The sequence below is a fragment of the Lemur catta genome, chromosome 14 (genome assembly GCF_020740605.2).
Source record: "Lemur catta isolate mLemCat1 chromosome 14, mLemCat1.pri, whole genome shotgun sequence".
Lineage (NCBI taxonomy): Eukaryota > Metazoa > Chordata > Mammalia > Primates > Lemuridae > Lemur > Lemur catta.
In genome coordinates, this window is record NC_059141.1 from 55,031,021 (window position 1) to 55,055,938 (window position 24,918).

General features: G+C 39.6%; 1 protein-coding gene across 1 annotated transcript in view; it reads left to right on the forward strand.

Moving 5' to 3' along the window:
- LOC123649744 (zinc finger protein 75D-like) overlaps positions 1 to 24,538 on the forward strand; it is a 33,283-nt gene extending 8,745 nt beyond the window's left edge. Inside the window, exon 2 of the mRNA XM_045567918.1 lies at positions 24,275 to 24,538. Coding sequence (XP_045423874.1) covers positions 24,275 to 24,538 — 264 coding nt within the window. The remainder of the gene's footprint in view (positions 1 to 24,274) is intronic.
- The last annotated feature ends 380 nt before the right edge of the window (positions 24,539 to 24,918 follow it).

Here is a 24,918-nt window from a genome sequence, read left to right on the forward strand (position 1 = left end):
CCAGGAGCGGTGGCTCACACCTGTAATCCTAGCACTCTGGGAGGCCAAGGCAGGAGGATTGCTTGAGCTCAGGAGTTCAAGACCAGCCTCAGCAAGAGCAAGATCCCATTTCTACTATAAATAGAAAAAAATTAGCCAAACAACTAAAAATAGAAAAAATTAGCCGGCCATGGTGGTGCACGCCTGTAGTTCCAGCTACCCAGGAGGCTGAGGCAGGAGGATTGCTTGAGCCCAGGAGTTTGAGGTTACTGTGAGCTAGGCTGATGCCACGGCACTCTAGCACAGGCAAGAGAGTGAGACTCTGTCTCAAAAAAAAAGTGGTGAAAGTGTGCATTTTTGTCTTGTTCCAGTTCCTAGGGGGAATGCTTTCATCTTTTTACTATTCTGTGTGATGTTGGCTGTAAATTTGTCATATATGGCTTTTATTATATTGAGATATGTTCCTTCTATGCTGAGTTTTGGTTTGTTTGTTTGGGGTTTTTTTTGAGGTTTTTATCATGAAGGGGTGCAGGACTTTATTGAGTACTTTTTTTGCATCTATTGAGATGATTATATGGGTTTTGTCTTTAATTCTGTTTATGTGGTGAATTACACTTATTGATTTATATATGTTGAACCATCCTGGGATGAAACCCACTTGATTGTTATGAATGATCCCTTTGATATGCTGTTGGATTTGGTTTGCTAGTATTTTGTTGTGGATTTTTGCATCTGTGTTCATCAGAGGTATTGTTTTTTCTGTAGTTTTCTCTTTTTGTTGCATCCTTTCCTGGCTTTGGTATCAGGGTGATATGGGATTTAAAGAATGAGTTAGGAAGGATTCTCTCCTTTTCAATCTTTTGGAACAGTTTCAGTAGGATTGGCACCAGTTCTCTGTATGTCTTGTAGAATTCAGCTATGAATCCATCTGGTCCTGAGCCTTTTCTTGTTGGGAGATTTTTTTTATTACTGATTCAATCTCGCTATTCACTATGGGTTTATTCAGGCATTCTATTTCTTCATGGTTCAAACTTGGGGGGCTGTATGTTTTCAGGATTCATCCATTTCCTCTAGATTTTCTAGTTTGTGAATGTATAATTGTTTATAATAGTCTCTGAGGATTTTTTGTGTTTCTGTGGTATTAGTTGTAATGTCTTTTCTTTTTCATTTCTAATTGTATTTATTTGGATCTTCCCTCTTCTTTCCTTGGTTAGTCTAGCTAGTGGTTTACCAATTTGGTTTATCTTTTCAAAGAATCAACTTTTCTTTTCATTGATCATTTGTGTTGTTTTTTGGTCTCTATTTCGTTTAGTTCTGTTCTGATCTTTGTTATTGCTTTTCTCCTGCTAACTTTAGGTTTGATATTTCTTGTTTTCCTAGCTCATTGAGGTGCAATGTTAGGTTGTTAATTTGTGATCTTTCTACCTTTTGATGTAGGCATTTAATGCTATAAACTTCCCTCTTAGCACTATTTTTTCTGTATCCCTCTAGTTTGGGTATATTATATTTTTATTTCCATTTATTTCAAAAAATGTTTTAATTTCCATCTTTATTTTTTTATTTACCCAGTGGTCATTCAGAAGCATGTTGTTTAATTTCTATGTATTTGTATAGTTTTGAGAGTCCCTGTTGGAACTGATTTCTAGCTTTATGCCACTGTGGTCTTAGAATATACTTGATATGATTTCCTTTTTTTTAAATTTGTTAAGACTTGTTTTATGGCCTAAAATGTGGTCTATCTTGGAGAATATGCCATGTGCTGATGAAAAGAATATATATTCTGTAGTTGTTGGATAGAATGTTCTATAAATGTCTAAGTCCACATGGTCTACAGTGTAAGTCCAATGGTTCTTTGTCGATTTTCTGTCTTGATGATCCATCTAGTCCTGTGAGTGGGGTATTGAAGTTCACCAGCATTATTGTGTTTGTATCTATCTCTTTCTTTAGGTCTAGTAATATTTATTTTGTGAATCTGGGTGCTCGGATGTTGCTTGTATATATATTTAGAATCATTATATCCTCTTGCTGAATTGATCCCTTTATCACTATGTAATGAATGACCTTCTTTGTATTTTTTTCTTACTGTTTTTGATTTAAAGTTTGTTTTATCTGACATAATATAACTACTTCTGCTCACTTTTAGTTTCTATTTGCGTGGAATATCTTTTTCCACCCCTTTACTTTCAGTCTATATGTGTCTTTATGTGTAAGGTGAGTTTCTTGTAAGCTGCAAAGCTGCATATAGTTAGATCATTTTTTTGACCATTCTGCCAAGCTATACTTTTTTTTTTTAATTTCAGCATATTGTGGGGGTACAAAAGTTTAGGTTATGTATATTGCCCTTGCCCCCCACGCCCCCTGAGTCAGAGCTTCAAACGTGTCCATCCCCTAGACAGTGCCCATCGCACTCATTATGTATGTATACACCCATCCCCCCTCCCACCCACATCTGCCCGACACCCGATCAATGTTATTCCTAAATGTGCTTTTAGGTGATGATCAGTGAAACCAATTTGATGGTGAGTACATGTGGTGCTTATTTTTCCATTCTTGGGATACTTCACTTAGTAGAATGGGTTCCAACTCTATCCAGGAAAATACAAGAGGTGCTATATCACCATTGTTTCTTATAGCTGAGTAGTACTCCATGGTATACATATACCACATTTTATTAATCCACTAATGTATTGATGGGCACTTGGGTTGTTTCCACATCTTTGTAATTGTGAATTGTGCTGCTATAAACATTCGGGTGCAGATGTCTTTGTTATAGAATGTCTTTTGTTCTTTTGGGTAGATGCCCAATAATGGGATTGCTGGATCAAATAGTAGGTCTACTTGTATCTGTTTAAGGTATCTCCATATTGCTTTCCACAGAGGTTGCACTAGTTTGCAGTCCCACCAGCAGTGTATGAGTGTTCCTGTCTCTTCGCATCCACCAAGCTATACTTTTTAACTGGAGCATTTAATTCATTTACATTCAAGATTAGTATTGATATGTGAGGTTTTGTTCTTGTCATATTGTTAATTGATTTCTAATTATTTTATAAATTCATTCTTTCCTTTTCTTTTTCTTTTTTTCTTTGTGGTTTGATAAACTTCTGTCATATTGCCATTTAATTCCTTTCTCTTCCTCTTTTGTGTTATTGTTTTATTAGACCTTTGAGGTTTATATTTTCATGTGTTTTCATGATGATGGACATTGACCTTTCATTTCCATGTTCAAGGCATTTTGGGGCATTTCCTGTAGGTCTGCTCTAGTGGTGACAAATTCTCTCAATGTTTGCTTTTCTGGGAAAGACTTTATTTCTCCTTCATTTGTGAAGCTTATTTTGGCAGGATATACGATTCTAGACTGGCAATTTTTCCTTTCAGCACTTTGAAAATGCCATCCCATTCTCTTCTGGCTATGAGGTTTCTGCTGAAAGGTCCACTGTTAGTCTGATGGGGTTTCCTTTATAGTGACTAGATGCTTTTCTCTTGCTCATTTTAACATTATTTCTTTCACTGCAACTTTAGTCATTCTGATTATAACATATTGTGGTGAAGTCCTTTTTGCAGTGCATTTTCCTGGTGATCACTGGGCTTCCTGTATCGGAATGTCTAACTCTCTTAGTGGTCCTGAGAAGTTTTTATCTATTATTTCCTTAAACAGGTTTTCCAAACTTTTTGATCTCTCTTCCTCCTCAGGAATACCAACACTTTGTAAGTTCCATTGCTTTATGTAGTCCCAGATATCTCAAAGGCTCTGTTCATTCTTTTTAAATTTGTTTCCTTATTTTTGTTTGAATTATTTCAAAAGACTTGTCTTCAAGGTCTGAGATTCTTTCTTCTACTTGGTCTAGCCTAGTTTTGAAGCTTGTGAATGTGTTTTGTATTTCCTCTAATGAGTTTTTTCAGCTCCAGAATTTCTGGATTTTTTTTTAAGAATCTATCTCCTTAGTACATTTCCCATTCATATCCCAAATTGATTTTCTGATTTCTTTGTATTGCTTTTCACATTTCTCTTGCATCTTATTGGTTTCTTTAGAATCCACATTTGGAATTCTTTATCTGGCATTATGAGGAATTCTTTTTGATTGGGATCTACTACTGAACAAAAGTTGTGGTCCTTTACTGGTGCCATATTTCCTTGTTCTTTCATGTTTCCTATCCTTCCATTGATATCTGTGTATCTGATTTAGCAGTCACCTGTTCTAATGTTTTGAAATTGCTTTTGATGGGGAGAATTTTTTCCTGAAGATATATATATGTTGTTGGTTGAATAGGACATTTGGCTTTGATTTTGAGTGCCTGCAATAGTGTGATCTTTGTATGAGTTTTAGGCAGTACACTGGGTCAGTGGTATTTTGATTTCCTTGGTAGCTTAGGATATAGTTATTATTTGAGGCTGTGGTAAAGTTTTGCTGGGGAATTGAACATCAGATAGACCATTGGTCCCCAGTGGTGGAAGCAGTGGGTTGATTGTGCCTGATTTTAGGACCCAGAGTAGCTTACACTGACAGCAGTGTTAGTGTGTCCTGGGGAGCCAATTCTTGGACCTTCAGGTGGCTTTCTCAGAAGATAGTAGGTGGAACAGAAGGCCAGGTGTGTGCATGCATTCTCAGGCCCCTGAACAGCTGGCAGGATGTGGGAAGTAGCAATAGCAATGGTGGAGCTCCCCACTAGGACCCAAGTGGTCCATGTTGGTGTTACTGGTAGCTACAATGGATTGGGCAGGCTAGTCCCCAGTCCCAAAGCTGCCTGTAACAGGATGGTAGTATTGTCCTAAGTGTACTTAGGGGAGCTTGGTCTCCCCTGTGCCTTCCCAGCTAAATAATGACTACAGCCAAGTCACCTTGAACTCAGCCTGAGGTTGGGTCATGGCTCAGCATTAAACTCTCAAAATGGCACCAGCTATGGACTTGCAATAAAAGAGGGCAGGGTCCTTTAAGGCAAGCATCATGGGCAAGAAACTGTGGGGAGTGTGGTCCACTCACATCTCAGTCTCACCAGAGCCCATGGCAGGGCGGTGAAAATTGTCCCAGGTGTGTTTAGGAGAGCTTGGGCTCCCTTGTTCCTCCTCAGCTGGGCAGGGTTGCAGCTGTGACAGCCCAAACTCCACCCAAGGGCAGAGTGCTGTCTGGCTTTAAACTTCCAAAATGACACCTTGGGCCTGTGACCAGAGAGGATTGGACCCCTTCCAGACAAACAGCATAGGCAAGATGCTGAGGGGAGTGCTGTCTGCTCATGTCTCAGTCTCACAGCAGGCCATAGCAGGGCAGTAGGAATTATCCTAGCTATGTGTAGGAGAGCTTGGGCTCCCCTGTCCCTACTCAGCTGGTTGGGGCTGCAGCTGCAGCAGCTTGAACTCAGCCCAACAGCAGGAGACTGGCTGGTTTAAACTCTCAAAATGGCATATTGGACCTGTAACCAGGGAGGGCAGGGCCCTTCTCAGTCCAACTGCACTGGCAGTAAACTGTGGAGAGTGCAGTTGTCTTAAGACTCGGTCCCACAGCAGCCAGCTGAAGGATGGTGGGCATCATCCCAGATGTGTGTTGGAAAACCTGGTTTCCCTGTCCCTCCACAGCCAGGCAGGGGCTGCAGCCACATCAACCCAAACAGCCTGAGGGCAGGACACAGCCCAGTGTCAAACTCTCAAAATGGCATCTCAGGCATGCAAACAGAAAGTCTTGGACCCCACCCTGGCAAGCAGTGTAGGCAAGACACTGTGGAAAATAGTGTCCACCCATGTCTTAGCCTCAACAGCAGCCCACAGAAGAGTGGTGGGGACCTCTCCAGGGGTGCATGGGAGTGACAGGACTCCTCTATTCATCCTCAAAGCCATGATGGCTTCAGACATGCCTATAGTTCCCTGGTATCAAGGCTGTCAGAATGGCACCTGGTTCAAGCTGTTCTAGGCTCAGATGCCTGTGGGATTCTGGAGCAACATCTCGGTGTAATCTCCAAGCAGCTCCCTATATTAGGCCTGAGATCTGCACGGGACAGAGGGTTCCCTTGTAGCCAAAATCGTAAAAGCCTGCCTTGGAATGTGACACCCTGGGAGCTTCTCTTACTATTTCCCTGCATCCAGGAGCTTCTCCCGGCTCTTAGCCAGTCCCCCCTGGGCAAGTTGCCCTGAGCCCTCTCCTTACCCACTTTTAGTGCTTCCCATAACTTCCCTGGTGAATCCTAGTGTTCTCTCCTAGACAATCTGTTCAAAATGTGAGGATCAGCTTACTATTCTGGTTCCTCTCCACAAAGGAGGCACATATTATCTGTCTACTTGGCCATCTTGATCCTATGTGAGGAAAAGCTTTCAACCTTTCACCATTGAATATGATGTTAGCTGTGGATTTGTAATATATGGCCTTTATGATGTTGAGGTTAATTCCTTGTATACCTAATTTGTTAAGAGTTTTTGTCAAGAAAGGATGTTGAGTTTTATCAAATGCTTTTTCTGCATCTATTGAGATGATCATATGATTTTTATCCATTATTCTGTAAATGTGGTGTACCACATTTATTGATCTGTGTATGCTGAATCATCCTTGCATCCCAGGGATAAATCTCATCTGATCATAGTGTATGATCCTTTTAATGTGCTGTTGAATTTGATTTGCTAGTATTTTATTGGGGATTTTTACATCTATGTTCATCAGGAATATTGGCCTGTAATTTTTTTGTCTTGTAATATCCTTGTCTGGCTTTGGTATCAGGATAATAATGGCTTCATAAAATGAGTTTGGAAGTTTTCCTTTCTCTTTAATTTTTTGGAAGAGTGAGAAGAATTGCTATTAATTCTTTTTTAAATATTTGGTGGAATTCACCATTGAAGCCATCAGGTCCTGAGTTTTTATTTGATGGAAGACTTTAAATTACTGATTCAATTTTCTTATTCATTATCAGTCTGTTCAGATTTACTATTTCTTCACAATTCAGCCTTGGTAGGTTATATGCTTCTAGTAATTTATGCATTTCTTCTAGGTTATCCAATTTGTTGGCATACCATTATTCATCATAGTTTCTCATAATCCTTTGTATTTCTATAGTATCAGTTCTAATGTCTCTCCTTTCAGATATGATTTTATTTATTGAATCTTCTCTATTTTTTCTTAGTCTAATTTTATCTTTTCAAAAAAATAACTCTTAGGTTTTTTTTATGTTTTCTATTGTTTTCCTAGTCTCTATTTCATTTATTTCTACTCTGATCTTTGTTATTTCCTTTATTCTGCTAATGTTGGATTTTGTTAACTCTTACTTTCCTAGTTCCTTGCATTGCAAAGTTATGCTGTTTATTTGCGATCTTTCCTTTTTTTCAGGTAGGTATTTATAAAACTTCCCTCTCTGAACTACTTTTAGTTATAAAATTCCCTTATAGAACTGCTTTTGTTGCATTTCATAAGTTTTGGTATGTTGTATTTCCATTTTCATTTGTCTCAAGATATTTTAAATTTCTCTTCTGATTTCTTCTTTGACCCATTGTTTGTTGAGAAGCATTTTGTTTAATTTCCACATTTTTGTGAGTTTTCCAGTTTTCCTCCTGTTATTGATTCCTAGTTTCATAGCACCGTGGTCATAAAAGATGCCTTATATGACTTCTCTCTTCTCAAATTTGTTAAGACTGGTTTTGTGGACTAACATATGATCTATCATGGAAAATGCTCCATGTGCACTTAAGAAGAATGTGTATTCTGCTGCTGTTGGATGAAATGTTCTATATATATTTGTTAGGTCCATTTGGTCTAAAGTATAGTCCAACTCTAATGTTTCCTTATTGATTTTCTGTCTGGATGATCTATCCACTGTTGAAAGTGGGGCATTGAAGTCAACTGTTATTATTGTAATGCTCTCTATTTCTCCCTTTAGATCTGTTAATAGTTGATTTTTATGTTTAGTTGCTCCAATGTTGGCTGCATATATATTTACAATTGTTATGTCCTATTCATGAATTGACCCCTTTATTATTATATAATGACCTTCTTTGACTCTTAATACAGTTTTTGACACAAAGCCTATTTTGTCTGATATAACTACCTCGTTCTCTTTTGGTTTCTAATTGCATGGAATATCTTTTTCATCACTTGAATCAATGTGTGTCCCTAAAGGTGAAGTGAGTCTCTTTTAGGCAGCATATATTTGGGTCTTGTTATTTTTTTTTAATCCATTCAGTCTCTCTATGTCTTGATTAGAGAATTTAATCCATTTACATTTAAGGTAATTATTAATAGGTAAGGACTTACTATTGCTATTTTGTTAATTGTTTTCTGGCTCTTTTGTAGATCCCTTGTTCTTTTGTTCTTCTCTTGCTGCCTTCCTTTGTGATCTGATGATTTTCTGTAGTGGTATGCTTTGATTCCTGTCTTTTTGTGTATCTACTATAGGTTTTTGCTTTGTGGTTGTGATAAGGCTCACACGAGACATCTTATAACAGTCTATATTTCATGATAACTTAACTTCAATTGCATACAAAAACTCTACACTTTACCCCCACCCCCATTTTAAGTTTCTGAGGCTGGACGTGGTGGCTCATGCCTGTAATCCTAGCACTCTGGGAGGCTGAGGCAGGTGGATTGTTTGAGCTCAGGAATCCAAGACCAGCCTGAGCAAGAGCGAGACCCCATCTCTACTAAAAAAAATAGAAAGGAATTATATGGACAGCTAAAAATATATACAGAAAAAATAGCCGGGCATGGTGGTGCATTCCTGTAGTCCCAGCTACTTGGGAGGCTGAGGCAGGAGGATTGTTTGAGTCTGGGAATTTGAGGTTGCTGTGAGCTAGGCTGATGCCACAGCACTCACTCTAGCCTGGGCAACAGAATCAGACTCTGTCTCAAAAAAAAAAAAATATATATATATATATATATATATATATATATAAAATAAAAGTTTTCTGATGTCATAATTTACATCTTTTTATATTCTGTAGCCATTAACAAATTATTGAAGCTATAGTTACTTTTAATATTTTTGTCTTTTAACCTTTATATTAGAGTTATAAGTGATTTATAAACCACCATTAGAGTAGTAATCTGAATTTGAGTATATACTTACATGTACCAGTGAGTGTTATACTTTCATGTGTTTCCATGCTACTAATATGTATCCTTTGATTTTAGCTTGAAAAATTCCCTTTAGCATTTCTTGTAAGGTAAGTCTACTGGTAATAAACTCCTTCAGCTTTGTTTGTTTGGAAAAGTCTTTATTTCTCCTTCATTTCTGGAAATATGGCTTTGCCAGGTAAAGCATTCTTGGTTGAGAATTTTTTTCTTCAAGAATTTTGAATATATCATCTCACTGTCTCCTAGCCTGCAAGATTTCTCCTGAGAAATTTGCCAACAGATGTTCATAGATAATACCTTGATGTCCATACCTCTTCCCAGATTGGGGAAGTTTTCAGCTATATTTCATTAAATAAGCTTTTTATATCTTTCTCTAGTCTCTTTATGAGACTCCCAGAGTGTGAATATTAGTTCTCCTTATGGTGTCCCACAATTTCCACAGGATTTCTTCATTCCTTTTCATTCTATTTTCCTTTTTCTCCTCTGGCTGGGCATTTTCAAATGACCTGTCTTTGAGTTTACAAATTCTTTATTCTGCTTGATCAAGTCTGCTCTTGATGCTCTCTAATAGCATTTTTCATTTCATTTATTGTATTCTTCAGCCTCAGAATTTCTGTTTACCTCATTTTTATGATTTCTACCTATTTGTTGAACTCCTACTTTTGTTCTTATATTGTTTTTCTAATTTTGTTGAGTTGTCTATCCATTTTCTCTTGTTGCTCACTGAGTCTCTTTGAAACAATTATTTTAAATTCTTTGTGTGGCAATTTGTAGATCTCCATGGGGGAGTTGGTTACTGGAATATTATTTTGTTCCTTTGGTGGTGTCATGTTTTCTTGATTTTTCATGTTCCTTGAAATCTTGCACTGTTGTCTTCATATTTGAAGAAGTAGTCACCTCCTCTACTTTTTACTGACTGGCTTTGGGAGAGAAACATCTTCACCCAACAGCCCAACTAGGTATTTTGAGGTTCTTTCAGGGCTTTTATATAGATGAATTCACCCCACATCTCTTGTTCCCTCTCAGGGGTGGGGAGATTCTTAAGATTATATGCCTTCTCTCTATCCTCCAAAGCCAGGCCAGGTGTTGAGGGCCTCCTGTTTGTTTTCCCTAGGGCAGTGCCCTAAAATACTCAAGTTTGTTTGCCTTCTCCCAATCCTGCAGATTTGAGCTGGCTGCCTGCCTGAGATATTTGCAGACAGCCAGCTTCAGGGAGGAGCTGGGGAGGAGGTGCAGAGAGTTTAGGATGTCCATGAGCCCATTGGGAAACATAGGCAAGGAATCCTAAGTGGGCTTATGGGCAGGCTTCTTGATGGAGTCTATGGAGTTTTTAGCAAAATCCACAGACTCTCTTTCCTGCTCCCAGCTTCTCCAACAACTTAGATGTGCTGATAACTTCAGTATTTTGGGTTGGGCAAGAAAGAAGTGGCCTCTTGGTCACCATTTCACATGGCCGTGGGAACTGGGCTCACTCACTACACTCTCACTTTCCCACATTGGAAAAAATCACAGGCCCAAGGAGTCTCTTGGCACTGAGGTGTGCCACCTTGGGGGAAGGGTGACATGGGTAAAGTGACAATGCTTTTCTTACTGCCTCAATGAGTCTATTCTTGGATTTATTGCTTATCGGTGTGCTGGAACTTCTCCACTGGATTCCTAGACTTCCACAAAGATATTCTTTTTGTGAATAGGTGTCAAAATTGACACTACTGCAGGGGATGGCTGCAGAAAGCTCCTATAATGCCATCTTGCTGACATCACTCTACCTCCATGATTTCTGAAGAGAGACCAAACCACCCATTCAATTGTTTTCTCCTATAGGTAAGGTGATGTTTTTATCTGTTTGCTTTCAAGATTTTCTCCATCATCTTTAGTTTTTAATAAGCTAATTATGATGTATCTTAATATGGAGTCCTTTAGGTTTATCCTGTTTGGAGTTCATCCAGCTTTTTGAATTGTAGGTTTATGTCTTTGATAAATCTGGAAGGATTTCCACCATTATTTCTTTTCATACTTTTTTAGCCCCACTCTCTTTCTGCTATCATTCCTGGACTCTGATATTCCGGATGTTGGTTCTTTTGTTATAGTCTCACATGTCCTTGAAGCTCTGTTCATCTTTTTTTATTGTATTTTCTTTCTGTTGTTCAGATTAGGTAATCTTCATATTTCTATATTCCAGTTTGCTGATTCTTTCCTCTGTCCTCCATTTCACTGTTGATCCCATCTACTCAACTTCTAATTTCAGTTATTATATTTTTTAGTTCTAATATTTCCTTTGTTTTTTTTCTTTTATTTCTTGGCTGAGGCTTTCTTTTGTTCTTGTTTTTTTTTTTTTTTCATTTGTTTTAAGAATGTTTGTAATTGCCTACTGAGGCATTTTTATCATGGATGCTTTCAAATCTGTCAGATAATTTTGGCATCACTGCTTCTTAGTGTTGACATTTATCAATTATCTTATTTTATTCAGTTTGAGATCTTCCTGGTTTTTGGCATGACATTTTGTTATTTTATTAAAACCTGGACATTTACATATTATGTTATGAGACTGGATCTTTTTAAAGCTCTCTATTTTACTGGCTTTTTCTGACACTGCTCTGGAAGGGGGAGGGAGGGAGACTACCTCATGATTTCCAGGTGCAGGCAGTAGTCCAGTTTCTCCACTCAGACTTGATTGACACCTAAAAGGGAGAGATCCTCATTATTTCTGGGCAGGGGTGGGACTTCCAGCTTCTCACATGATCTCCACTACCTTACTGGAGAGTACTGCATTACCAGCTGATGAGAATAAAAGTCTTTGCTTTCTACTTAGTAGTCTCTGATATCACTATGGTGCAGTTTGGGGGCACTTTATTATAGACTTTCAAGGGTTAAATATAAGCTCCCCACTTGGCCTTTTCTGGGGAGTGGAGCCACAGTGTTTTCTGTGGTGCTTGGCTGAAGTAGAGTGGTTATTGTCTAAACATTTTATGTCTTGATAGGCTACCCTTTTCCTGGTCCTTTGGCTGGAAAGTGCAGGCTTTTGTTGAGGTTTTGTTTTGTTTTTGTTTTTGTTTTTGTTTTGTCTATGTTCATAGGTTGCCAGCTGCCTTAGCTCCAAGTCCAGCATATATGAGACAAAAAGTAAACTCATGGAATTTACCATCATTTCTTGAGTTCCAAAGGCTCCTTTCATGTCTTTCCTCTTCTATTCATCTGGCAGAATTTTCTGGTGTTTATTCTATATGTAATGACCATGATTTTTAACTTTACTTAGAAGAGGAATAGAGAAAAGTACACCTACTTCATCTTCCTTTAAGTGGAAGTTCTAGGATATAGATTTGAAGGACAGAACACTCTTGATCTAATTGACATATGTTAGAGCATGTATCCAAAAATTTCAGAATTCATTTTGTTTTTGAGACATTGTCTGGCTTTGTTGCCCAGGCTAGAGTACCATGGCATCAGCCTAGCTCACAGCAACCTCAAACTCCTGGGCTCAAGCGATCCTCCTGCCTCAGCCTCCTGAGTAGCTGGGATTACAGGCACTCACCACTACACCCAGGTAATTTTTTCTATATATTTTTAGTTGCCCAGCTAAGTTTTCTATTTTCAGGAGAGACAGGGTGTCACTCCTGCTCAAGCTGATCTCAAACTTCTGACATTAAGCAATCCTCCTGCCTCAGCCCCACAGAGTGCTAGGATTACAGGTGTGAGCCATCATTCCCAGCCAGAATTCATTTTCTTTTCAAGATGGATTTTAGAGCAACTCTCAACAAATTTCAAAGTATAGAAATCATATGGAATATGTTCTTTGACCATAATGGAATTACGTTGGAAATCAATAACAAAAAGACAATCAGTATCTTACCTAACACCACATACAAAAATTAACACAAAATTGATCAAAGACCTACACATAAGAGTTAAGATTATAAAATTCCTAGAGGAAAACACAGGACAAAAGATTCACAACATTGTATTTGGAAATTATTTCTTGGATATGACACTAAAGGCATAGGCAACAAAATAAAAAATATAGGCATACCTCAGAGATATTGCAGGTTTTGTTCCAGACCACCACAATAAAATGAATGTCACAATAAAGTGAGTCGCCTGAAATTTTTTGTTTCCTAGTGCATGTAAAAATTATGTTTACACTATATTGTAGTCTATTAAGTGTGCAACAGTACACTTAATAGGTCTAAAAAACAATGTACATACTTTAATTTAAAAATACTTTATTGCTAAAAAATGCTAACAATCATCTGGGCCTTCAGCAAGTTCTAATCTTTTTGCTAGTGGAGGGTCTTGCCTGAGGTCAATGGCTACTGACTGATCAGGGTGGTGGTTGCTGAAGGTTGAGGTGGCTATGGCAATTTCTGAAAATAAGACAAAGTTTGCCACATTGCTTGACTCTTCCTTTCATGAAAGATTTCTCTATATCATGTAATACTGTTTGATAGCATTTTACCCTGAGTAGAACTTTCTTCAAAAATGGAGCTGATCCTCTCAAAATCTGCCACTGCTTTATCAAATAAGTTTATGTAATATTCTAAATCCTTTGCTGTCATTTCAACAATATTCACAGCATCTTCACCAGGAGTAATTCCATCTCAAGAAACCACTTCCTTCACTCATCCATAAGAAACAGCTCCTCATCTGTTCAAGTTTTATCATGAGATTGCAGCAATTCAGTCACATTTCCAGGCTCTACTTCTAATTCTAGGTCTCAAAGCTATTCCCACCACATCTGCAGTAATTATCACCACTGATGTATTGAACCTCTCAAAGTCATCCATGAGACAAGGGTTGGAATAAACTTCTTCCCAACTCCTGTTAATGTTAATACTTTACCTTCAGCAGGTTGTAATTTTCTTAATGGCATCTAGAATAGGGAACACTTTACAGAAGGTTTTCAATTTACCCAGATCCATCAGAGGAATCACTGTCTATGGCAGCTATAGCCTTACAAACTGTATTTCTTTTTTTTTTTTTTTTTTGAGACAGAGTCTCGCTTTGTTGCCCAGGCTAGAGTGAGTGCCGTGGCATCAGCCTAGCTCACAGCAACCTCAAACTCCTGGGCTCAAGTAATCCTCCTGCCTCAGCCTCCCGTGTAGCTGGGACTACAGGCATGCGCCACCATGCCCGGCTAATTTTTTTCTATATATAATTTTAGTTGGCCAGATCATTTCTTTCTATTTTTAGTAGAGATGGGGTCTTGCTCTTGCTCAGGCTGGGCTCGAACTCCTGACCTCAAGCGATCCACCCACCTCGGCCTCCCAAAGTGCTAGGATTACAGGTGTGAGCCACCGCGCCCGGCCGTATTTCTTGAATAACAAGATTTCAAGTTAAAAATATACCTTAATCCATTCACTTCAAAATGGTTGGTGTGTTAACAGGCATGGAAACATTCCTCTCCTTGTATTAATACATCTCCTTCAGAGCTCTTGAGTGACCAGGTGCATTGTCAATGAACAGTGATATTTTGAAAGGAACCTTTTTTTCTGAGCAGTAGGTCTCAACAGTGAACTTAAAATTTTCAGCAAACCATGCTGTAAACAGATGTGCTGTCATCCAGGCTTTGTTGCTCCATTTATAGAGCACAGGCAGAGCAGATTTAGCATAACTCTTAAGGACCCTAGGGTTTTCAGAATTGTAAATGACCGTTGGATTCAACTTCAAGTTACCAGCTGCACTGACCCCTAACAAGAGAGTCAGCCTAGCCTTTGATGCTTTGAAGCCAGGAATTGACTTCTCTCTAGCTATGAAAGTCCTAGAGGGCATCTTCTTCCAATAGAAGGCTGTTTCATCCACATTTAAAACCTGCTGTTTAGTGTAGCCACCTTCATCCATTATTTTAGCTAGATCTTCTGGATAACTTTCTGCAGCTTCTACATGAGAATTTGCTGCTTCACCTTGCACTTTTATGTTATAGAGATAGCTTCTTTCCTTAAACCTCATAAACCAACTTCTGCTAGCTTCCAACTTTTCTTCTGCAGCTTCCTCACCTCTCTCAGCTTTCACAGAATTGAAGAGAGTTAGAGCCTTGCTCTGGATTAGGCTTTGGGTTAAGGGAATATCGTGGCTGATTTGATCTTTTATCTGAACCACTAAAACTTTCTCCATATTAGCAACTAGGCTGTTACACTTTCTTATCATTCATGTGTTCACCAACGTAGCACTTTTCATTTCCTTCAAGAAGTTTTCCTTTGCATTCACAATTTGGCCAACTGGCACAGGAGGCCTAGCTTTTGGCCTGTCTCAGCTTCTTCACTAAGCTTAACCATTTCCAGCTTTTGATTTCAAGTGAGAGATATGTGACTCTTCATTTCACTTGAACACATAAAGGCCACTGTAGCGTTATTAACTGGCCTAATTTCAATATTATTGTATCACAGGGAACAGGGAGGCCCCGGGAGAGGGAGAATGATGAGCCAGTGGCTGGTCGGTGGAGTAGACAGAACACACACAACACAGGAGTCAGGCATGGTGGCTCATGCCTGTAATCCCAGTGACTCAGGAGGCTGAGGCAGGAAGATGACCTGGAAACCAGGAGTTTGAGACCAGCCTGGGCAACATACCAAGACCACCATCTCCAAAAAAATGAAAATAATTAATTGGGTAAGGTGGCACATGCCTGTAGTCTCAGCTACTCAGGAGGCCGAGGTGGAAGGATCACCTGAGCACAGGAGTTCGAGGCTGCAGTGTTTACACCACTGCACTCCAGCCTGCGTGACAGAGTGAGACCCCATCTCCAGAAAAAAAAAAAAAAACACGAATAACATATATTGATTAAGTTCATCATCTTCTATGGGCATGGTTTGTGGCATCCCAAACAATAACAAAGATCAAAAATAACTGATTATAATCTATGGCCATACTACCCTAAATGTGGTCAATCTCATCTGGGGTAGGGGAAATTGGGAAATTCTTGTTTAATGGGTAGAGAGTTTCAGATTTGCAAGATCAGAAGAGTTCTGAAGATGATGGTGTGATGGCTACATAACAATATAAATAGCTTAGCGCTACTAAACTGCACACTTAAAATGGTTAAGATAGTAAATTTTGTGTATGTGTATTTTACCAAAATAAAAAGTTTTATTAGGCCGGGCATGGTAGCTCACGCCTGTAATCCTAGCACTCTGGGAGCCTGAAGCAGGCGGATTGTTTGAGCTCAGGAGTTCGAGACCAGCCTGAGCAAGAGTGAGACCCCATCTCTACTAAAAATAGAAAGAAATTATCTGGACAACTAAAAATATATATAGAAAAAATTAGCTGGGCATGGTGGCGCATGCCTGTAGTCCCAGCTACTTGGGAGGCTGAGGCAGTAGGATCACTTAAGCCCAGGAGTTTGAGGTTGCTGTGAGCTAGGCTGACGCCACGGCACTCACTCTAGCCCGGGCAACACAGTGAGACTCTGTCTCAAAAAAAAAAAAAAGTTTTATTAAAAAAAGATAACCAGTTAATCCCCAATGTTTGAAATTAAATTATACATTTTTAAATAAAAGGAGAAATCATATCTCTGTGTCACAATGTGCTCTTAAGCAGTATATTATACTTCCTATTTGACAAACAACATGTATAAAGAAATTTTTTAATGAAATGGTCTTTTATACAGTAAAGGGCTTCTTATTCCACTTGTAATTGTTGGTTTATCCAAAAAGTCCATTAATTTATGTTATAAAACAGAAGGGAGTCTTTCAGGTTTTATATGACTAAAGAGTCTGTGAAAAAATAAACAAGAAACTGACATCATTCATTATCTTTAGGGAAAAGAATGAGGAAGACTCCTACTCAAAAATGATAAAATTTTATGATAATATTTTGATAATGATAGCATTTAGATAACATTTATGATGATATTTTTAAATATTTAAAGTAAGTTAGGGCAGGAAATGATAAAACATAACCTTACACATTTTCTTTTAAGTTCAAATATACAATTATACATTTATTTAGCTATTTTTCCAATGCAGAGCTAAGGCCTTTTTTTTTCCTCTCATAGTTTCACTCTTCATATTTCTGCATAGTTTTTCCTGTGGAAAACTAAACCTTTAATGAATCATCTGTGAATTCTAGTTTGGGATTCTTTAAGATTCAGTGAGGATTTTAAAATAATTTTCAAGTAGAATTCTTCACGTATAGAAATTCCTTCTGGATATTTGTGATTTTTTCCTCCAACCTTTTCTGGTTTTCATAGCACTCCCAATTCAAAATAAATTTTTTTGCTGCTTGTTTTTCTTGAGTCTTTCCAAAACATTCTATTTAGTTATCATCAAAAATGTGTATTTCTTGTCATATTTTATTGTTTTATGTTATATTTAGATTAATGGTTAAAATTATAAGTGCAAGTGACATAAACAGGTTTGGGAACACACAAGTGACGTGCAGTAAGCGTACAGCACAGGTGGTGGACATGCTGGGAGTAGCAAACCAGTTGCAAGGGCTTATTGCACAAAGGCATCACTCCACATAGAGAGAATGAAGTAATATTTAAATGCAAGTCAGTTAACAGAGTTTCTACTGTACATTTGGAGATCATGGTATTTTCACTAATAACAAAGTTTACTAAACGGGAGTCTCACTGGGCTTGTTTTAATGAATAATGATACACATTAATAACTAACAAGATGAACTTGAAAATGGACAAAATATTCGAGGCTTTAGATACAACAAGTTATTTTAAATAGTTTAAACATAATCTCCGCAAACTTGTGGATACTCTTCACCTGGTAATCAAAACATTTCTTCCTGCCGGGTGCGGTGGCTCACGCCTGTAATCCTAGCACTCTGGGAGGCCGAGGTGGGCGGATCGTTTGAGCTCAGGAGTTCGAGACCAGCCTGAGCAAGAGCGAGACCCCGTCTCTACTAAAAATAGAAACAAATTATCTGGCCAACTAAAATTATATACAGAAAAAATTAGCTGGGTGTGGTGGCGCATGCCTCTAGTCCCAGCTTCTCGGGAGGCTGAGGCAGTAGGATCGCTTAAGCCCAGGAGTTTGAGGTTGCTGTGAGCTAGGCTGACGCCACAGCACTCACTCTAGCCAGGGCAACAAAGTGACACTCTGTCTCAAAAAAAAAAAACATTTCTTCCCAGAGACTAAAAATAACAACCCAACTTGTCTTTAAAGATTTAGCCACTCTCAGCCTTTGTGGTAAAAGGATCCTTGGCCTTCAGTAGACTGTAAGCTGTGTGAGGGGAAGGACCAAGTGTTCTTTGCTCACCACAACATTCTTAGCATCTAGCACACCATCGGACACAGGAAGCTGATCAAATACTGCTTGAATGCATGCATGGATGAATGAATGAATGAATTCTCACAGAAAAGAGTGTGGGGAACTATACTCAACACTAGAGCATCTACTCACTGCAGACAGAGGCAGTGGTGACTTACGGTAGAGTCAGGAGCAGGGCAGGGCAGGAATGAGGCAAGAGCAATTCAATCTGATCAGGCCTACTTCACCAGCCTTATCTTGGCTTCACATGGTACAGTGGGGACCCAATAGCCTTGCTGCCCACTACCCCAACCCTCCCTTATGCATACCCTTGCCCAATCCTTATTTACCTCATTAAGGTTGCCCAGAACCAGTTTCCAACTACATCTGGGATCAGTTAGACCCGTGCTGAAACCACAATAAACAAATCTGTGGCCCACACTTGGCCCTGGCTACATGCAGTTGTTTCTTTCACATGAAATTTCTCCCCTAACCTTCCCATCTCTTTCAAGGCAGAGTCAGGCAGTCATTTATGAAATAGCTTGGAGCAGGGGCATTGCCCAAGTCTGTTTAGTCCAATCAGATTATTTCTATTGAATTGGAAATATGGAGGACAGAAATGTTCAGGAAATAACAGAACCAGAAGCTCTGAATACATACCAAGGGGCTTCTGACTTCTGGCATGATGAAGTTAGGAGGGCTACAAAACCTTTCCCCCGAAAATCAACTACAAAGCCAGACAAAATTGTCAAAAACAACCACTTCAGCACTCTGGAATTCTACCAAAGGCATATAAAAACTGAGAAATATTTATTAATGAAAACTACTGAACTTTGAGAAAGAACAGCATGAGTCTATGGCTGCTCACATCTCATCTCCCTTCCCCCAGCTCTTCTAGTACCATGACAACCTTCACCACCAAGGCTGGAGGGGCTCTCTTAATTCAAAGCATTGTCAGTTGAAGTTATCTCAGTGGCAAGCAAATATGAAGGACCGGTGGCTCCTCTAATCTGAGGTTGCAGTTCTGTTTCATGTAAGCAAAGGACTGACAGACTAGTGCAGATTTATCAGGAAGTTTTAAGAGGTAAGACAGCCACAGGGGATTTTTCACACATCCCAGGTTAGCCAGAGGCTGTGTGCATGTATGTTAGAGACCAAAGAGGGCCAAATGTACCCACACATTCCTGGCCAACAGAGCCTGTGCACATGTGCAGAGGAGATGCAAAGCAATATTAAGAGTACCAACATATCTGTAATGAATGTCCTAGAAGAAGAGTAGAAAGAGAATGGGGCAGAAAAAAATATTTGAAGATATAATGGTCTAAATCTTCTCAAATTTGATGAAAAAATTACACATCCCATCCAAGAAGCTCAATAAACCCTAAGTAGGATAATTAAAAAGAGATCTACACCTACATTCATATAGTCAAACTGTTCAAAGCTTAAGACAAAACAAACAAACAAAAAACCATTCTTGAAAACAACAAGAGAAAAAGAGTTCACCATGTACAGGGGAACAACAATACAATGAACAGCCAACTTCACATCAGAAACAACAAAGGTCAGAAGCAATGGAAGGACATATTTAAGTTGCCAAAAGAAAAGAAAAATTTTTAACTAAGAATTCCATATCTGGCTAAAAGTAAAGCCCTTCAGGCTAAAAGAAAGTGACCCCATGTGTTAACCGGAATCCACAAAAAGCAACAAAGGGTGCCAGAAATGATAAATATGTGAGTAAATATAATGTATATTTTTTCTTATTTCTTCTCTTAGTTTCTCTTGAGATTGTTATAAGAAATAATTATAACACTGTATATGTTTATAACACATGTAGATGTAATATGTATGACAAGAACAGTACAAAAGAGAAAGGAAGAAAAGAAGTATTGGGGCAAAGTTTCTATGTTTTACCAGAATTAAAGCAGTATTATTCTGAAATAGACTGTGATAAGTTAAATGCAATTGTAATCCCTGGAGCAACTACTGAGAAAATAACTTGAAATAATATGGTAAAAAAAATCAAGATAGGAATTGAAATTTTTATTTTTTAACTAAAATGTAATTTTAGTTAACTAAAATGTAACACAAAATAAATCACTAGAGGAGGAACAGAAAAATGAAAAAGGCATTAAGAAAATAGAAAACAAATACAGAAATGTCAGCTGTAAATCCAGCCATATCAATAATCACATTAAAAGGGAAGGAACCAAAAATCCCATTCAAAAGACAGAGATTGTCAGACTGGATAAAAAAGTAAGATCCAACCAAATGCTGTCAACAAGAGACACACCATAGGTTCAAGGTCATAAATAGACTGAAAGTAAAAATGATGGGAAAAGATTTTCCAAGCAAACAGTAACCATAAGACAGCTGGAGTGGCTAGATTACTACTAGAAAAAATAGACTTTAAGACAAGAAACATTACTAGAGACAAAGAAAGACATCTTATAATGATAAAATGCTTAACACATTAGGAAGTAACAATTATAAATATATATGCCTAACAACAGAGCCCCAAAATACATAAAGCAAAAATTGATGGAATTGAAGGGAGAAATAAGATAATTCAACAATAATAATTGAAGATTTCAATACCTCACTTAGTAAATGCAGGAAAAGTATTTGACAAAATCCAATGCTAATCATGATTTTAAAAAAGTTATCTTGGGACAACTGGATATCCATATGCAAAAAAATAAACTTAGACTCTTAACTCATGCCACACACAAAAATTAACTCTAAATGGAGCACAGTCAAAACGTTAAACACAAAGTTAGCACGTGGCCCAGCAATCCCACTCAAAGGTATATACGTAAGAGAATTGAAAATATGTCCACACAAAAACTTGTACACAAATGTTCATAGCAGCATTATTCATAATAGCCAAAAAGTAGAAACAACCCAAATGTCCAGCAACTGAGGAATGGATAAACAAAATGTTGTGAATCCATATAATGGACTAATATTTGGCCATAAAAAGGAATGAAGTTTTCATACATGCTGCAACAAGGATGAATCTTGAAAACATTATGCTGAGTGAAAGAAGCCAGACACATGTCATATGATTCCATTTATACGAAATGTCTCGAATAGGCAAATCCAGAGAGACAGAAAGTAGATCAGTGATCTCCGGGGACTGGAGGGAGGGAGAAATGGGGAGTGACTGTGAATAGGTAGGGGGTTTCTTTTTTGTGATGAAAATGTTCTGGAATTATATAGTGATATTTGCACAATTTTGTGAATATACCAGAAACATAGAATTTTACCTTTTTATAGTGTAGACTTTATGGTACATGAATTATATCTCAATAAAGTTGTTATTTTTTTAAAAAATGGATCACAGACCTAAATGTGAATACTGGTTGTCTGGGCCTGGGGCTAGAGCTGAATACTGACTGAAAATGAACTTGAGAGATTGTTTGGAATGATGGACGTGTTCTACCACTGGATTGTGGGCATGGTTACACTTTACAAATTTACTAAAGATCATTGGATTGTTAACTTATTACAATGGCTGATTTTATGATATGTAGGTTTTGCCTCAACAAATCTGTTTTGAAAAATGAATCCACTGAAAACAGAAATCAAAATGTCACAATGAATAGTGGCGGGAAAGTTGGGATGGGAATTTATCTTAAAAATGAAACAAAGAAGGAGAATGGGAGGTACTGAATGATCTGTCATTTGACCCCTTCACGGGTTACAGTTTGTGAAAATTCATTAAGGTGTGCTCTTGTGACATGCGCACTTTTCTGGATGTCTTTCATAACACAATAAAAAGTTTTTAAAATGGCATGAGGGGCAGGGAGGGGCCATGAACAAGCCAGTACAAGTTACCGAAGCTAAGAGGCTCAGCTGAACAGTTGCACTTGGCCGTCCATGAGATTTCTGCCTTGCTTATTGCTACCATTTTACAATAATACCCCTTATTCAGGCTAGCCTGAGTGATTTTTGGTTTCTTACTATGAAAAAGTCTCACTAATACACCCACAAATATAACTCCCAAAATGTCACCTCCAGCAGGACAGGGAATTTTGTATAATGCTAAATCCCCAGTGCCTAGAATAATAGCTGTCACACAGTAGGTTCTCAATGCACATTTCTTGAATGAGTAAATGAGTGAATGAACAGAGTAGTTCTAGAGGAAGGATGGTGTAGAGGGAGAAACTTGTAAACACAGACATTTTTCAATGCAAGCTGGCCAACATGTCTATATTTCACAGGGATATGAACAAAAACATTGAGGGGGGTGGAGTGCCAGAGGATGAATAAAGCCTTTAGGACGATGTCAGAGAAGTGTGGCAGAGAGGAGACATGGGATATGGGTCTTGAAGGATGAGTAGGAGTTTGCTAGAGAAAGAATACAAGGGGGCGGAATAGACAGAGATAAACACAGACAAAAGCACATTGTTCTGAAAGAGTCTGGCATTCTTGGGGACCCTAAGAAGGCTCATGTGGCAGAAGTGCAGTGCTCTTATTTGAAGACAGTTGAGAGGTGGGCTGGAGAGAGAAGCAGGGGATAAATGGAGAGGGTCACCTATTCCCAGCCAAGACATTTGAACTGACCCCTGCAGGAATTACAGCCAGGAGAGAATTTTAAGCAGGGGTCAAATTTGCTTTTGGGGAATCTCATTTTGGCTGGAGCAAGGAGGGTTTCTCCTCTGGGTTCATGGGCCATCTACTCTATTGGCATCTACATCTCCTCTCCTCTCTGTCTCTTTCTCACATTCTTCTTTTCTTTCTTTCTGTCCATGTTTTCGTGTCTAGATCTCTCTGCCTGTGGATTTCTTTCTAGTTTTTTCTCAAGACACCACTCCCTGAAGATGTCCCTTGACCCTTTACATCTTGGCTGTCCCCATATGGCTTTCACATTCCATCTCCCTGACTCATTCATCCCCAGTGAGACTTGGGTCCTTCGTAGAGAGGTAATCAAGATTTCCTCACCAGCCACAGAGAAGTCTGGAAGAAGGAGGAGTGTCTGAGCCACCCTCTGCTGAACCCAGAGGGAATGAGCCACTAGCCACGGAGGTCTGCATGGTACCAATGAACCGGAACCACCACACTCCCAGGCATCCTGATGTCACTCACAACACAGAAAGGGCCAATAGTTCAGAAGCCACTGTCCTTCCAGCCTCCTCCAGGAAAGTCTAATGCCCATATTCTGCTAACTTTCTGCTCTGAAATGCTTCCTGGCATCTGCCCGCCCTCCCCAGGGGCTGGACAACTAGGTAATAACCCCACCACCATGCTGAGCCTGGGCCCCTTCTCCAGGACAATTCTCTCCCCTGGGACAAGAGGGTCAAGCTGCTCTTTTAGACATGACCTCAGAGATGTGCAGCAAGGACCCGGCCCAATTTATCACCACAGGGCTATAATTAGGTTTGTTAACATACAGTCGAGCATAGTCTTGTTGACTAGGAACTTAATCACGTTACTATTGAGTTCCTGTACGCATTGCTCCGGGTGACTGTTTTACTTGTAGAGTTATAGCCAAGCCCAACGGGAGGAAATTAGCTTTGGACACAAGTTTGGAGGGGGCAGGGGGTTCTTTTTCCTCCTGACTTTGTCTCTCTCTCCCCCCACCTTCCATGTGAAAATATTTAGCAAACAGTGACAATGATGAAAAACAGTAGGAAACAAAATGTTCTACATTAGTATAAAACATGAAAAATGCAGCAAGGACCCTTAGTGGTACAACATGTGTTATGCTGGCTGGCAGTCCATTAGCGCTGATAGACATTTCACTTACCTAAGTCAAATATAACAGTCTAGTATTCATTAATATAAGAAGGGGCTGTGGAATCGGAGCTACCATCTGGCTGGGCCGACAGAATAATCTACAACTCATGATTAGGTCTAAGGAGTGGGGTTTCACTTTAATCTTTCTCATTGCTCGAAATTTCCATCTGCGCAGTTCGGCACATCATTTTTCTTCAAGACAAATGTGCTGTTTTTCATGTTCCAAAATTAGATCAGAAGAAAACGATTAATCATGTCACGGCCTGGGAAAGGAAACAAAGCTCCGATACTCCCCTGCTCTCCCTCCGCGTCCCCCCCAGCCCGCGCCCCTCCCCGGCCCTGGGCGATTGCAAGTTTCGCTTTTTCCCCCCGACCTCTGGGTTTTCGGCACAACTTTGGGAGACGCCACCGCCAGGCGAGAGGAGGAGGGTGGGACTGCAGGGAGAGGAGTTTGGGGCGCCCTGGGGCCCCGGCTGGGGGCGCCCTGCGTCTCCCCCAGGCCACCCCCGGGGGTCACCCTGGCCGCTCCTGCACCGCCTGCCGGGGGAGTCGGGGCCCCGGGCGCCGCCCTGGCCCCGGAGTGACAGAAAGGGCTGCGAGCCCGCCTCCCGCGCGTCCCCTCCGGCCGCCACAGCCCTGTCTGTCAGGCGGCTCGCAAGTCATAACAAATCCCTGGCGCGGAGCTGAAGCTGAGCATTTGCCGGAGCGTCATGGGGATGATGAATGACCCGCAGGCCTTTGAAGTGCTCTGCCAGTTCAGCTGGGTCCGCGGTGCTGACAGAGAAATATACACAACAGCGTAACCAATAATGAGAACATTAAACATTCCTGCGCCGTGACAGGCTGACAGAAAAACCCAGGCCCGCATCAATCATCGCGCAGATAGAACCTTGACAACTGGCCCCTCACTGACACCACCCCCGGCCTCGCGGGTCTCCCCGCTTTCTCTCCCTCCGCCCCCCCC